Genomic DNA, 15,610 nt, shown 5'->3' with positions numbered 1-15,610 from the left:
ATGAGAAAACTGAGACTCATAGAGGGGCAATGAATGAGTCATTCAGGTCAACAGTTATCTAGGTAGGGCTAGAAAGGTTAGAATGTGCTGGAGCCTGCCCAAACCCCCACCCCATAATAAAGATCTGCTCCTGGGGAGTGAGAATCCCCCACTCTCACCAGGCAGCAAACCACAGGCTACCCCTGAGGTAGGTCATCAGCCCTCCTCAACAGCTTCCTCTCACTTTCCAAGCCCGGGACCACCCCTCCCAGGTACCCAAAGAGAGAAGGGAGGAAGGAGGACAAACGGGAGAGGCTGGGACCTGGCAGCAGGAGTGGAAGGGAGGGGCATGTGTCAGGTGCCATGGGAGGCAGGGGCCCCGGTCAATAAGGAAGGGGTCGGGAAAGCCGTCTCCCCGAGTGCCCCTCACTTCTCTCTCTGCCTCGTGGCAAACCCATCTTTCCATCTCTCCCCGTCTCAGGAAGCAGAGATGACCGAGAAGGTGGACGATTTTGTGCGGGAACCTCAGGCAAACTTGCAACCAGTCATTATTCCAAGGGCTGGCCTCGGCTGGAGGGCAGAAGTCCTAGTCTGGAAATGGCTGCCCCTCAGGGCCCTGAGCGACCCCAGGCAATCTTGGGGGACCCGGGGCTCTGGACCAATCAACACGTCCAGCCAGGTCTGGCGGTGGTGTGGCTTTGGGCAAGTCCCTGTCCCTCTCAGCCTGGGCTCTTGTGTCATAAACCCCCATCACAGGGGCTTCACGGACATCAGGAGCGGACATGTCTCAGGGGACCTCTGGGTTTTCTAAACATCCATCTAGAAGCTTGTAAGCTGCACCCACACGTCTCATCCCAAATCTCTCTCCACCTACTCTCATTTCTTTTAAACCAGCTAATGACAGTTCAGGAACTCAGGCTTTTTTCATTTTCCCCTAGGCCTGTGGCCGCCTCCTAGAGGACACTTTGGGAATTTGTGGTATGTGGTCCTGGAGAGGGGACGAGGCGGGGTGGTGGGGAAGGACACTTGCATCCATCCGTTCCTCCATCAGGGCACTGCACAGGGTACCGAGGTAGTCATTCTTCCTGTGTGTGCGACACTTGTTACAAAGATTCTCCGAGCCATGAACCTAACTCAGTTTTACACGAAATAAAGCAAAGTTTTTTGCACACTTCATAACAACAACTGAATATTCCAGGACAGAAGATAATCCATCTTTCCTTTTCCTTTTCCTTTCCTCTCCTTTCTTCTCCTTTCCTTTCCTTCCTTCTTTCCTTCCTGCCTCCCTCTTCTTTCCTTTCTTTCTTAAATTTTGTTCAGAATTGTTTGCAACCTCAGAAAACCATGTCATTGACAGCAGAGGACTTGGGAGTCCTGGGCTGCGTGTGCCGTGGGCTGGCGGTCTGCCGTGGTGGTCCCAGGGCTTCTGCAAGCACCCACTCACCTCAGTATAGCTTTGTCCGACATTTACACATTCAAATGGATATTTTATCATAAATCACTTGCCCATTTTTTCTCCGTTATAGCTATGGACTTATATAGATTCTGAAACTGCAGGTAAGTAGGTAGGTTCCATCAGCTGTAGGACAATGAAGGGTGTGTTATGTAATATTTGTTGGAAGAAGGTCACTGCGTCTGGTGGGCTGGGATCCTCAGCCCTAATCACTGCAGGAGGCATCAGTGACTTGGTTTCTTTCTCTCCCTTTTCTTGGGTCCACCTTCAGGTTTATCATGAGGGCTCTGGGGTGGTGGTGTGTCTATGCATCCATGGAAACCTATCTTCCTAGAACTAAGACAGAATCAAGGACTAAAAGGTCAGGAAAACAAACAGGAGTTCCTACTTGGCTTCTCGGTCTTGGCAGAAGTCGGAGGGCCAGGGAAAGGCTCTGGGTCCCAAATTCCAACCTGTCCCAACTCCTCAAATGCCCTACGGTCTGTGTCAATCACTGATGGGTCCTCTCAGTGGGACTTTCCCGATGGGCAGCATGGGCACAGCAGATGCGCTGCTGCATGCCACAGGACCCCGGAGCCTTCCTTCTCACTGCTACCCGCCTCCACTTCTCCCACTCAACAATTCACACCTTCTGGGTTTCCCCCACCCCCGCCCAAACCGCACCATAATCACAGAATCAGTGACTATACCACTCAAAGGGACTTCAAAGATCTCTTCCACTCGCAAGCATTTGAAGTAACAAAATCTGTAACGTGTATCCAACCCTCGATATGGGCCAAGTGATACACTGTGCCAATTTCCTTAATCCTTATAAAATCTCACCAGAGAGGTGTCATTACCGTCTCTAGTATACAGACGGGGAAACTGAGGCACAGAGCGGTCAAGCCATTTGCCCCATGTCATCAAGCCAGTCAGCAGCAGAGTTGGGGCTGAAATCCAGGTGGGGTGATTGTGGCACCCAGGCGGTTGGATATCATGAGCCTCTGAGGTCTGAAAGTCTTGTCAAGTCCCCAGGTACTGGAACTCCCACTCGGGCCCCTTCCTGCCCCCCCCGCCCCCTGCCACCCAGGACCAGTGAGACTGATGGGAGAAGGGTGGTGAGAATGGTTTGTAAACTCAGCCTCCTGTATCTCTCAGAGCCACAACCCCAGCCTCGGCCTCGCCTGCTTCAAGAGCACCGGCTAAATGATGTTCCGCAAACCCACCTGTCTCCCCCCAGGCCCCGCAGGGTGAGTACAGGTCCCTGGCCTAAATGCCACAAAGAAATCACTTTCTGAGGCAGAATGGCCAGCCGCCCAGCCATGCTCTTGGTAACTCAGGGAATCACCATGTCTTCTCTTTCTCGATCTCACCTGCTAGGACAAGGAGTAAGGTGCCACGCTCCTGACGCCTTGCTGGGCTCCCGGCATGGGCGTTCCCTTCTGCCTGCCTCACCAGGGCTTTGGCTACAGCGGGACCTCCCTGTGCCTCCCCTGCGTATCCTCGCATCCTCCTGCCACCGGGCCCTGCACACCTGGCCACCGCCCCAAAGGCAAGCTGCAATCCCAGTGAGCCACCACCGGACCAGTGGCCAGTGGTTCTCCACTCAGGGCTGCAGCTGGGATTAAGCTGCAAAAGGCTTGAGAGATTGGGGATGACAAAAGGGGCTTGGAGACTAATTAGGAGCAGCAATGAAAGCTTAATTCATAAAAGCAAACATTTTCCATCCATCAACCTGCAACCAGTTAAGGGCAACGTTTGAAAAGAAATCTGTGCGTGGGGAAGGGAGCCAACAGGAACAGGAAATGTTTGAAAGAATGTAAACTATTTCGGTTTCATAAAAAGTAACAAGTAAACAGTTATTACATGCAAATAATGCCCTGGTTTTAATTAATGCTGAAAAGTCAAAATATGTTTGACATTTGTATGTATACATTGAACGGTTGCAGAGGAAAAAATGGTGCCCAGATGCCCGTTTCTGAGCAGGGCTGGCGGCTCAGAGGAATCTAAAACCTTGAGAAGGTCTTGTTTATTGGTGATGAAAAGTACAATGCTGCCTCCGCCTCTGTGGAGACTGGGGGCAGAGGGAACCTAGCTTACTTTCTTAACAAAGCTGGAGGGGCAGGCTGGGTCTGGGGAAGGGCACTCCCCACTTTTTAGCAGGCTAGTCTTAAAGGGCCAGTGAGTCCTCAAACCTCCATTTCGCCGGGCAGGGTTTTCTAGGACTTCTCCACCCAGAAGTGATGATGGGTTTCAGGTCCCAGCAGCCTCCCACTCAAGAGCCCCGGGGCCGGCAGCCACAGCGGCGGCGGCTGGTCCTGCCTTCCTTCATGCTGCCAGAGGCAGCTCACACACAGGCAGGGGGTGCACTGGCCTTGGTTCTGGGGCGGGGGATGGCAGCCTTCAGGCTGTGCTTTCCAGCATTCGGCATCCTGCGCCGCATTCTTGTCTCTTCTAAACCACCTTAAGGCTCAGGGTGCCCGGGGAAACAGGCTCGGGGAGACCACAACTGGGGAGAGGCGGCCTGGAAGCTTGAAGCTCAAGCTCCGGGAGATCCCAGCCCCCTGCGGAGAGTGGCTGGGGTGCCAACCGCCCGCCCCCCCACCCGCAGACCAGCCATTTGTCTAAGCCAGCCTAGCCACTAAACCCGCTTGCCACAAAAGACCTATGAGGTCCCCTTTAGAGCTCCTTAATCCATGATCTCCCCCCAGCATCTTTTCTGAGGCCAGGATACTCCATCAGGAAAGAGGGGTGACATGGGCAGCTTTGAGAGTCAGTAAACCCCAGAAACTGGGAGCAAACTGCTGTCTTTTACAGGCGAAGGACCCATATCCTCAAAGAGCTCTGTAACTCCCCCATGGGGCTCCAAATGGCTGTTTGAGACCAAGCCAGGCCAGGGACCTGTTTCTGGGGCTCCCACTGGGACTGAGAGCAAGCCCTCAGCTTCCTTCCCCGACCTTTGCCATTGCTGGTGTTAGGGTTCGCAGACTCCCTGCCGCTCACCTCGCCCACTGCGGCCCACGAAGCGGAGGTCATTGAACCTGGCCACCTGGTTCTTCATGACTGCCGAGGCATTCCGCAGTTCTGCAGAGTAATTCTCATCATTGCCGGCCATCACAGTCACCACCGTTCCATCGGGCACATCTCCCAGCGCCACCACCTGAGGGCACAGGGGCAGGGGAACAGCTTAGAATGGCAGGGGAGGCCAGGGAGAGGCAGGGAGGGGCCGCGCAGCTCCCCTAGGTCCCAGGCGCACTGCAGGATTTCTCAAAGGCAGAGCGGAGAAGAGGCTTAAGGGCAATGGACACCTTCCCCCCAGATGACAAACACAAGATGCCAAAATCGTTGCCTTCCACTCCCAAATCCTAGATTAGCTGGTGAAGCCATGTCCTGAGAAACGATCCTTTCAGGGAATCTAAGCGGGAGCTGTGAATGAGCTTCATCAGTGTGGTGTGGGGTGCAGTTTTCCTCTTTTCCTTCGGCCTGAGCAAAAGAGGAATCAATGTGCTCCTAGCAACCAAGTCTCTAAGTAAAAATAATAACAACAATAATAACGGGACTGCTCCCCACGCTCAATTAATGCAAGAGCCGTTTGGGGTATGAAATTTGGCCCTGAAATGCGGCGCGGGCCCAGTCTGCCGGCCTCTGCAGAGCCTGAATTCGTTATGCAGGGAAAATGCAAAAATGCAAAACAAACCAGTGTTTTGAGAGGCGTTGTACAGAAAACCCCCTTTAAAGTGAGAGAGGGGCTTTCGATAGCAGGAGGATGCACCTGCTGGGAACTGCAGGATGGCGGTGGAGATGCCCCCCCCTAATACGGTCTCCCCCACCCCTCACCCCAAGCAGTGCGCAGAAGCAGATGCCTTTTGAAAAGGAATCACACTGCAAATGTAGTCACAGCCATTTAAACGTGGCCACCGCGTGCAGGGACTAGGGATCCAGATGGTAAAAATTTCAAGGAGAAAATGTTTGGGGTCTGATTAAAAAGGCCAGATTTCCTGTCAACATCCTGTCTTCTTTTAATTTCAAAGATTCCTTTTAAGCTCCAAGTGACAGTAAAACCTCCGATCTGAGGATTAAAGTCACACGGGCCTCCCCCTACCCCCCCTCCCGGGGAGATTTTCCCCACTGGCATTTTAAGATGTCATCCCGGAGACCTCCAAGAGCCACTCATCCTTTTTTTTTTTTTTTTCTCCAATTTGGGAGTCATCTTAATGGGGGAGCAAGGATGGCCTCAGCTGCCAGAAGCCGCTGTTTCCAGCCACCTCGGGCACCCGCCACCCCCAGCCGCTGGCCCTTCCTGCCCTGCCCTTTCTCACGGCAGCTGTGAGAGGTTTAGGGGAAAACCAAGGCGTTTTCGTTTCATCTCGCTGCCCCCTTAAAAAAATGAAAATGAAACAGTCGCCTACTCCCTAGCAGAGAGAAAAAGATCCTCTGAATGACTGGGGGCTGCCAGGGGTGGGAGCGCCCCCCACTTGTGCCCGACGCTCGGGATTCCCGCTGCAAACGTTTAGGGTTCGGTGCACCCCCCCCCCCCCCCCCCAGCCCTAGAGTCGCCCGGTGTAAAATTTCAGAAGCCAGTGGCTGAGGGCGTGAGCAGGAAGTGTCTCTGAAGCGGTGCAGGAGGAGGGGTGCCGGCAGGGGGGAGGCCCTATGCGCCCTGCGCACCCCGCCGCCCGCGTCCTCGCCCTGCGCCCCGGCTCTTCCGCCCCTCTGCCCGCCGGGCTGTGTCGGGGGGATGCGGAGCCCAGAGGCGCGGAGCCCGGGCCGCCCGCCTCCTCCTCCTCGTCCTCGTCCTCGTCCCTCAGCAGGGCTCCCGGCCGCGGAGGGGCGAGCCCCTGGGAGCGCTGCGCGCCCGGTGCAGCGGGAGGGACGCCAGGGTCCCCGGGCGGGGCGCGCGGCGAGGCCGAGGCGCCCGGGGCCGGGCCGCGGGGTGGTCCCCTCCCTCCCCGCGCCGGGGCCCGCCCGACCCCGGGGCCCCGCACTCACCTTGAAGGCGACGGGCAGCGTCTTGTTGCAGCGCCAGTGCGAGGGCAGCACGGAGCAGAGGAAGTTGGGGCTGTCGGTGCGCACGAGCTCGCCCGCGTGGTCCGCCAGCACGTCCACCATCGAGCGCACCTCCGGCCGGGCGCGCCCTCCCGGCCCCACGGCCGCCTGCGCGCTCAGCGCGCCGCTGTTCTCGCCCATCTTGCCGCCGCCGCCGCCGCCGCCGCCGCCGCCGCAGGGGAAGGCCGTGGAGGGAGGTGTGAAGCGGCGGCTGGTGCTCGGGTCTACGGGAATACGCATAACAGCGGCCGTCAGCGCGCCGGGCGGGCGGCGGCGGCGCGGCTCCCCGGGGGCGGCCGGCGCAGCGGGAAAGCAGAAGCGGCCGGGCCGGGGCCTCGGGGCGAGGGGGCGGCGCCCGGGGACGCCCCGCCGGGGCCCGCCCGCAGCGAGGCCTCGCTGCCCCGACGGCGGCGCGCAGCCCGGCCCGCTAGCCCCGCATCCTGCGCCCGCGGCCCGCGCGGAGGGACGAGGGTCTCGGCCGCGGCGGGGCCCGTGCGCGCTGTGCCGCCGCCGCCGCCCCCGCAGCCCCCGCAGCCCGCGCAGCCCGCGCGCAGCCGCCCCGCCGACCGCGCGGCCGCAGCCCCACGGCAAATCCTCGAGAATCAAGTGGCGGCGCCGCGCCGCGCCGCGCGGGGTTAGTACCCCGGGGCCCGCGGGGGCGGGGCCGGCCCGAGCGACGCGTCGCGCAGCCAATCGGAGCCCCCCTCGCCGGCACCTCGGCCGCGCTCGTGGGGGAGGAACGGGCACCGCCGGGGGCCGCCCAGAGGGGTGGGGCGGCAGGCCCCGCCCCGGGAGGACGCCCGAGCGGGGGCCCGGCGCGTGAGCCCGGGGCTCCTCGAGAGTCCGGGGGCGCGGGGCCGACGCTAACGACTTGGCTGAGCCGCCCAGGCCCTGCGCAGGGCTCCTTGGCCGCTGGTCCCGGGCCGCGGTCCCCCCACGCGGGGGCCGCCGCTCCCCTCGTCGCGCCCCTTCCCTGCAGCCCGTGGCCCGGCCTTCCCCGCCTCCAGCTCCCTCGGCCTCTGGTGCCCGCGCCCTGGGCTCGGGGGCCCTGGGGGGGGCTCCAAGGCCGGTGGCACGGAGCGGGGAGCGGCCCCATGGAGGTTTCTCACCCTCCCCCGCTCCCCCCTGCCCTGCGCTGTCCCACAAATTATTTTGGCCCAAGAGCTTCCACCGCACACGAGATTCCACGACCACCAGCCGCTTCCGCAGCTCCCGGCCCCCGGCGGCTTTGGGCCCGGCCCCCTGGGCCCCGGTGCCAACCCGGGACCGACGGGTGTCCCCGGGGCCCCCGGAATCTGCCTTGGGGGGTGACAAGCCCCGCTCCTCTCCGCTCTCCCCGCAAAACAACTCTCAGGACCGGGCAGGCCTCGCTTCGTCGTACTTCGTTGCGGCGGCGGCCTGTGAGTCTGAAACACACGGCGGGGCCTGCAAACGGGCGTGTTTTCCCCCGGATTTTTGCCCGGCGCGGAGCCACGGTCCTGCGTCGAGCAAGAGGACGCGGGTCCGGGGCAGGACGAGCGTGCGGAGGACGCGGTCGGGCTGCGCCGCTAAGGGCCCCGGCTTCGGGAGGAGGCAGCTTTGCTCCACCGCGTGGATGCGAACGGGCCCCACGAGGGCCTGTGCCCCCGCCTTCCCGGGCGCTGTGCTCCGGCCGCGGGCGTGCGGCTGCTCTGCGGAGGCGCCGCCGCTCGCACCCCCGCCCGCGCGGCCCGGCGACTCCCAGGGCTTCCCGGCGAACAGCCCTGGCCTCTCCCGCCGCGCAGGCCGAAGGCTCAGGCCTAGGGAAAGGCTACAGCGCGGAGGGGACTGCAAAGATCAAGCCCCCAGGCCTTCGGAGTTACCGCCCCACGTGGGCTCCCTGGAGCCTCGGGAGCGAACGCACGAACGGAACGCGCGCCGACTCTCCCCGCCGCCGCCCTTTTGGAGACTGAGCCGAGTATTCGTTGTTCCCGGCTCGGCAGGTGCAACCCCACGAATTCCAAGGCTCGGACGCGACGGAGCACAGGATCCGAAGGGCCGCAGGATCGCGCCCCGGATCTGACCCCGGCCCAGGGCGCGCCGCCTAAGTCGTTGCGGAACGAATTCAAGCCCCGCGTGCGCTCCAGGGCGGGCAGGCTTTGGCCCAGCCTCGGCCACCTGGAGAGCTGGTCCCTGCCCCTGCCGTAGCCTCACGTCAGCCCCTGGGGCCATTCGGAGGCGGGGACCGCGAGGGACCCTCACGGGATCTTAGAGAGCCCGCGTCTCGGAGCTGCAGGGCCCCTGGGCCAAGGGCCTCGCGCTCCCGGGGGCGCGGGCAGTAGCGGCAGAACCAGAAGAAAGCGAGGGACCCGAGCTTAGGCGCCCCCAACCTCTGGGAGCCTCCCGTCAAAAGGCCTTGCAAGTTGTGGCCAGTTAGGGCCCAGGGCCGGGGCGGGCGGGCGACGCGTGTGGCCCGGGAGCGGCCGTGGGGCCAGGACCCGCTGCGGCTGGGGTTTGTAAATTCGTTGCGTCTAGTGGTTTCGGTTTGCACCCGAGCCCTTACTTGTCCCTCCGCCTGATTTCTCCCTCATTTTACGGCGGCTTCGCAAACGGACATCCTGAAAAGGCGGTTCCTGTGGGTCTCAGCACCCGGCACAGGACCCGGCTGCCTGCAGCCCTCGGGAGGGTGCTCGCTGCGCGTGGGCGCGGGAACCCGGGGACGCTCGGGTCTCCAGCCTGAGGTCGCCGGGGGCCCGCCGGCCCGGGAGCAGTTCCGGGAGCCACCGCTAGTTGGCGCCTGCACTCTGCCCGCCGCGGGGTTGCCCGGCCGGCCCTGCCCACAGATGTGAGCCAGCTGCGCCCCGGGCCAGGCCCATGGCCCGCCTCCTATGAGCTGCCCGTTCTGGACCGATGTCCCTACGACTGCTCACCATCTTTGCGGCCAGGCTCTGTGTCCGACCGGAGGCTTCCCTGCGCCCTGCCTGCCTCTGATGGGCACAGATGCCTACTGACTGGGCCCGTCTGGGACCCCACAGTCCCTGTGCCCTCCCACCTGCAGAACATTCTCCCTGCCTGAAATGAGTCCTCTCCTGTCCCATTCTGAGGGGCCAGAGGGTGAGGAGGACACGCACAAGAAGGGGCCGGCTCATTCCCAGTTTTTCCCTGTGGCTAATCTACCTCCTCCCCATCCCTGACCAACAGAGAGCTACAGTCGCCCCTCTCTCTGTTTTTCTTTGTGCTGTTTCGAGAGACAGTTGGACAACTCCCACTCCCTTACATGGGACCAGTGGATACCCTCTCCCTTCCCCATTTTGTATGGCTAGCCACCTCCTTTCCCTCTTCCAGTGAGTGGACTGGTGTAGAAGTCTCCTGCTTTCTCTTGAAGGACTCCACATAGGAGCACCCCAGATTGTCTGCAACAGGGTGGGGAAGCCAGGAGGTCTGGGCCTACCTTGGCCCAGAGTTGGGAGGTGGCAAACCTGAAGCCCACAGAACTCAGGATCTGGGGGCCACTCCTCCCACCAGCATCCTTTGACCTTGGGAGTGGGATTCATGACATCAAAATGACCCTGCGTCAGGGCACCCTCCTCCGGCCACCTGAGAGTGTCTAGGAGTGCACTCTAAAGGCGTTGGTGGTAACGAGGTGCCTGCATGTGTCTCCCCACAAGCCAGAGAGCTTACAAGGGCAGGTCTGATTTCTCAAGAGTCTAGTAGCAGGGGAGGGTGAGCATCCCCCAAGGGTGCCACGACGCTGGACAGACCTGATATGGAAAATCTTCTAAGATGTTCAGAAGGGGCTGTGGAAGGGGCCTGGGCCTGCAGTCCCACGGCTTCAGTTTGTCTTCTCCCACCACCTACCGTGATCTAGGTAAAATTGCCTAAACGTTCTCTGACCCTTATCTATTTCATCTGTAAAGCAGGGCTAATGATAGTGGCCTCCTTACAGAAACGTGTGTAAGGTGCTTAGCACAGGCCTGGCACATAGGGGGTGCTCCATCCATGCAAGCTGTCACTGTTATCACACTGAAAAAATAAGGCCTGATTGCCCCTTATTGGGGGCCTTTGGCAAGTCTCTTCCTCTTTGGGGGCCTCACATTTCCCATTGGTGAAATATCCAGTTCTTATGTTCAGAGCTTGTCAGGACTCAGAGCCTAGTCCGTGGCTATCCTGTCCCTTGCTCCCCCACACCTTGGTTCACCTAGGGGCTGCCTGGAGGAGGTAAGGAATGTCTCTGACCTGCTTCCAGGCAGAGGAGACTTGCAGGAGGGTTTTTCCAACAACCTTCACAGGGCTGCCTGAGTTAAGACTCACCTTCTTTCCCCTGAGCTCTTAGACCCTCACTCTGGAAACTCACTGGCCCCTACTCCCTATCCCCCTATAGGCAGACATTCTCTTGACTAGGAACTGGGTCTCAGCTGACACTGCTAGCCACCTCCCTGTCCCCAAGGAGGCTTGCGTTCCCAAGTCTCATAGGAGCCCCAGTCCCGTTACTAGCAGAGGACTGTCTTCTAGACGTTAATGATTTCTCCCAGCCTGGCGTCCACATTCCCGCTCTGGTGAAGCCCTCCTTCCTGGTGGCCTGGAACTTAAGGTAGGACACTTCTGTCCCTCAGCGAGCCTTGGTTTCCCCTTCAGTGAATGGAGGTGGTTCTCATCGCTCCATTTCACAATCCAGAGGATTAAAGACTCCCTCTAGGAGGGGAGGAGCATTGCGTTTCACCACATCTAAAATGCCATCACTGTTCCATGTGAAAGAAAAAGAAAGAAAATACTGCCAGTTAAACCAAGACTTGCCTGCATCTCAATTTCAAATATGTATGTTTATGCATATATATTATTATACACACACATAAAAATCAGTGAGAAAGGGTCATGAAAAACAACAATAATATGGTCAACGGATTGTTGCTGGCAGGGTTGGGGGCCCTTACCCCAGAGAATTCTTTCTGGGCAGGCTCTCTGGAAGGCTCCCTAATGTGCAGAAGGACAAGTGTGCTTCTCAAATTACAGGGTGGCTTTTTTTTTTTTTTTTTGGAAAGGGCCAGACTGTGAGGGGAGGGAGAGGGAGCTGGAGAGAGCCCTGTGGTTAGGATGCAGCTACTGGCTCTGCCACTGACTGCCTGTGTCACTTTGGCACCCCCCTGAGCCATGGTCCCCTGGCAGGGGCGGGGAAGAGGGGAAAAGGCAATAGCGTGGATGGCTGAGGGATTACCGTGCCCAGGCCCCTGTGTTTGGGCTGCAACTACATGTTTTCATTCCACTCCAGTAATGGTGTGGGGTAGCTGTCATGCCCATTTAAACAAAGAGAAACATTGCGCAATATTTTCTGGGTTAGGGAGAACCAGAGTGGGGTGAAAAGTCTGCTCTGACTCAGAGTTTGGGGATCAGAGGCACCACCTGATTATGCACCCCCTTGCTGGTTGAATAAAATACTGGGAAGAGCCGGCGTATAAATATTGGAAGCACTTGATAAACGTTAACTATCACCGTGGTGTTGGAATAGCCTTAGGGAAACAGCCATAGGTGTGGAACCAGCAGACCCTTCCAACCCCAACTCCCCTGTAGGTCCTCCTGAGAGGGTACTCCGCTTGGGGAATTAGAGAGACAAGAGGGAAAGATGGAGAGAGATGGTCTCAGCATGAGCCTGGCCAGGTGAGGGGAGGGAGGCCCCGTCAGTAGCAGGGGACGTGGGCTCTGGTGTTGGCTCCCGTCAAGGGGTCTGGTCTTCCTACTGCCCTCCTTGCTCCTCGCTTTGGTCATCTGTGAAACAGGGAAATAATTCTGGTAAAGCCCTTGGGTGTATGACTAATAATTGCCCTACTTAGTTGGAATCCTGTGTGCTGGGAGTTTTACCTTGATTATTGCCAACCCTCACGATGCCTCTGCAGGGTATTTTATAGTCTCCATTTTATAGATGGGGAAGTTGAGGATCAGGGAGTGAAGAGCTGCCCACCCTGGGCCCCAGAGCCAGAGAGCCCTTCTTTCAACAGCGCTTCTTGGTCCAGACTCTATCTCTGCTCAGCTGGCTGGTCAGAGCACCTTAAACTCTCGATCCACATCAATGAGTGGGTGCAGAGCTCCCTGCTGGCAGTCATCAAACCAGAGGATTGTCCATGGAGTGCGGGGTGGGGGTGGGGTGGGGAACAGAGTCTGGTGAGAGGTTGACCTGGCTAACTCAGAGCCCAGGAGCGCTCTGGGAAGGGCATACTCTTTACCCAGCCCAGGATGGGGCTTCAGCTCTGGCAGTCAGGTAGGGAAAGAGCTCCTCTGAGTGGCTGTCATCTCTTGTACTCCCTATGACGGAGGAAAGACGGGAGGATTTTCAGGTTCAAAATGTCTCCAAACCTTAATCAGATGGCAAGAATGGGAGCCAGTCAGAAACCAAATTTTGGAATTGAATTGGAACCACGGGATTAGAATCTTGAGCTCTGCTAACCATTACTGACAACAACAGTTAAGCTCTTCCGGCATGCCGGGCATGATCCCACACTTTCTGCTCATTTGTGCCTCCCAGTACTCTTATCGGGGACATCCAGTCATCATCCACATTTTATAGATGAGAGAAGGGAAGACGTAAACCTGCCCAAGGTCACTCAGCTGGGCAGCTAGGAGCTGGGATTCCAAACAGGCAGCCTGGCCCCACACTCTGTTCTCTTCGACCAGAGTCCGATGCTTGAAGTTATGGTCGTGGAAAAGAATTAGAATCCTGGCATGAGAATTGTGGGCAGGATTCAGAATTTTATAATGTCAGATGATGCCCCTCAACTGGACTCTGCGATTTCATTTCCAAATCTCCCATTTGTCAGGCGGCAGAGCTGAGGCCCAGGGAAGGAAAGGGTCTGGTTCAGAGTCACAGCCTAGGCCAGGGGCAGAGTCTGGAACCCCCTCCCACCACTTACCCTTGACTCTGGTCCAAGGTGCCTTCCTCTCCGTGGCGGGCCCTACTCACCCCACCGCCCACCCAGTGGCTCCCCAGCCCAGCCAGTCCCATTAGGGATTTTCCACCTCCCCAAAAAGATCCTAATGACAGTCAGTCCTTGTGAAGCCCTAATTAATCTCAGAGGCTGATGGCTCGGAGGAGACCGGGGGCTTTGGCCTTACGCAGATGAAGATTACGGCTCCATTTCATGTGGTGGTAAAGGAACGCCTCAGACATTCCTGCCAGCAATAAAAGCCACATGGCTTTCCAGCGTCGCCCTTGGAAAAGAAAAAAAGCGCAGCCCTTTGCGGAAAGAAATCAACTATGTGCTGTATGCATGGCATGAGATAAAAACGGGGCATAACGAGGTGGAGAACAGTTGGTCTTTTATGCTGCTTCCAGTGGCCACCGAGTGGCAGGGCTCAGCAGTCGTGATCCCAGCTGCGGCCCTGGGGAGAGGCGGTGGCCCTCAGCCCCTCCACCTGAGCTGGGTTTGAGCTGCCCTAGCCTGTCCCATTGGCAGGGCTGGCTTCCCGGGCCCGTGACCCGAGAGGTTGTACAGCGTCCCGCTTGCAGAAGCGCCCCCTGCTCACTCTCATGCTCTGCCCTCACTGCCACAAAATTATCTTGACTTTTCGAACAAAGGGCCTGCATTTTCATTTTGCGCTGGGCACCCCCGCCCCCCCAATTATGTAACTGGTCCTGCCCACAAGCCACCCCATCAGCCAATTGCAACACCTCCCCTGGCCTGGGGAGGAGTGTTTTTCCGAGCACCTATTTTGCCCACATTATCTGAGATAGACTTCAAAACAATCCCGCGAATTGCACAGATGTGGAAGCTGGGGCTCAGAGAATCTTTCACGTGGCAAGGAAGCCTAGATTGAGAGTCAGGTCCCTCTTACTCCAAAGCAAATGGCTTAACCACTCCACGTTCTGCGATATTTCATCTTCACATGCTCCATGGAGGTGGCAATACAAGTGGTTAAGCTTTTTTTTAAATTTTATTTTCATATAACAGAAGGAAAAACAGAGGCCAGAGAAGTGAGGGTGCTCACAGGCGTGCCCAGTGGCTAATAGAACATTCAGTACCAGGCTGTACGGTAGTGACGGGGGCCTGGATCCACCCAGAGGGCCGGGGCCGGGGGGCAGGGTGCGGTGCCCCGGTTTTATGGTTATTTCTTCCACTCGTAAATATATTAGCTCTCAGTGGGTCACTGCCTCGAGTCTGGCCTGGGATGTAGCAGGAGTCCCGGCATCCCCCACCCCTCACCAGCTCTGGGTTCTAAACATCTGGAATTTCTTTTTTGCAGCTTCCTCTACTCGTTTATGCTCCAGTCCTTCTTCTGCCACCCTTACTGGTTGGGGAAACAGTTGCACCTTGTAACTTGATCAACTCAAAGGAGTCCCAGTCCTCAATGAGTCCTAGAAAATTGGGGCTGAAAAGAGCCTAAAGACTGTCATGACCTATAACCTGGGTAAGGCCCAAGGCTCATGGACCTGGCTGCTGGCTCCAGAGGAGCCATCCCCTTATTTCTTGATGGGTGACCCTGGATAACTCCCTTCCCTATCTGGGCATCAGACACCTCATCAGGGAGATAAGTGCATTGGGCCACACTTGATCCTCAGGAGGATGGTCCATCATCAGTGTTCTAGAATTCCATGTTATTTTTTTAAAGATTTTATTTATTTATGAGAGACACAGAGGGAGAGGCAGAGACACAGGCAGAGGGAGAAGCAGGCTCCATGCAGGGAGCCTGATGTGGGACTCCATCCCAGGTCTCCAGGATCATGCCCTGGGCTGAAGGCGGCGCTAAACTGCTGAGCCACTCGGGCTGCCTTAGAATTCCATGTTAATATATGACAGTTCTGGGGCTACTGACATCCAGGAGAGGTCAGAGACTTGCTCAGAGTCACACAGGAGGCTCCCTGGCAGCTGGATTTGACTCTGAGGTCCCTGCCTGCCAGCCCCGCTCTCCCCTACACAAGTCTTGGTTTTGTACCCCTGTTCTCACTCCCTAGTCCACCTTAGCCTGTCAGGTACCCTGGGTGTCCTGGTCTGGAAGCCACAGCTACGGTGGCTTCTGTTCTATTATTTATTCTGGACGTCTGTTTATTATTATTCTTTAAACAATATCTATATTTTATAGCCTCTTCCTTTACTATAGTTTACAATAAAACATCCTAAAAGAAAGGCAAAAGGTAAAAAATAGAAAAAGCTCTGCTCACCCAAAGTTTCTCTAAAAAAGAAACGGACAAAAATGTCTACATTTGTATAC

The 15,610-nt window shown here is 57.8% G+C and overlaps 1 protein-coding gene across 1 annotated transcript in view; it reads right to left on the bottom strand.

The window, feature by feature from the left end:
* Positions 1 to 15,610, bottom strand: part of RUNX3 (RUNX family transcription factor 3) — a 60,429-nt gene that overhangs the window by 22,386 nt on the left and 22,433 nt on the right. The window contains exons 3-4 of the mRNA XM_072827763.1: positions 6,401 to 6,681; positions 4,415 to 4,571 (exon numbers count right to left, since the gene is read on the bottom strand). Coding sequence (XP_072683864.1) covers positions 4,415 to 4,571; positions 6,401 to 6,681 — 438 coding nt within the window. The remainder of the gene's footprint in view (positions 1 to 4,414; positions 4,572 to 6,400; positions 6,682 to 15,610) is intronic.

The sequence above is a fragment of the Canis lupus genome, chromosome 5, assembly GCF_048164855.1.
Source record: "Canis lupus baileyi chromosome 5, mCanLup2.hap1, whole genome shotgun sequence".
Classification (NCBI taxonomy): domain Eukaryota; kingdom Metazoa; phylum Chordata; class Mammalia; order Carnivora; family Canidae; genus Canis; species Canis lupus.
Note: the sequence above shows the minus strand (reverse complement) of the source record. Positions and strands in the feature narration are given on the sequence as shown.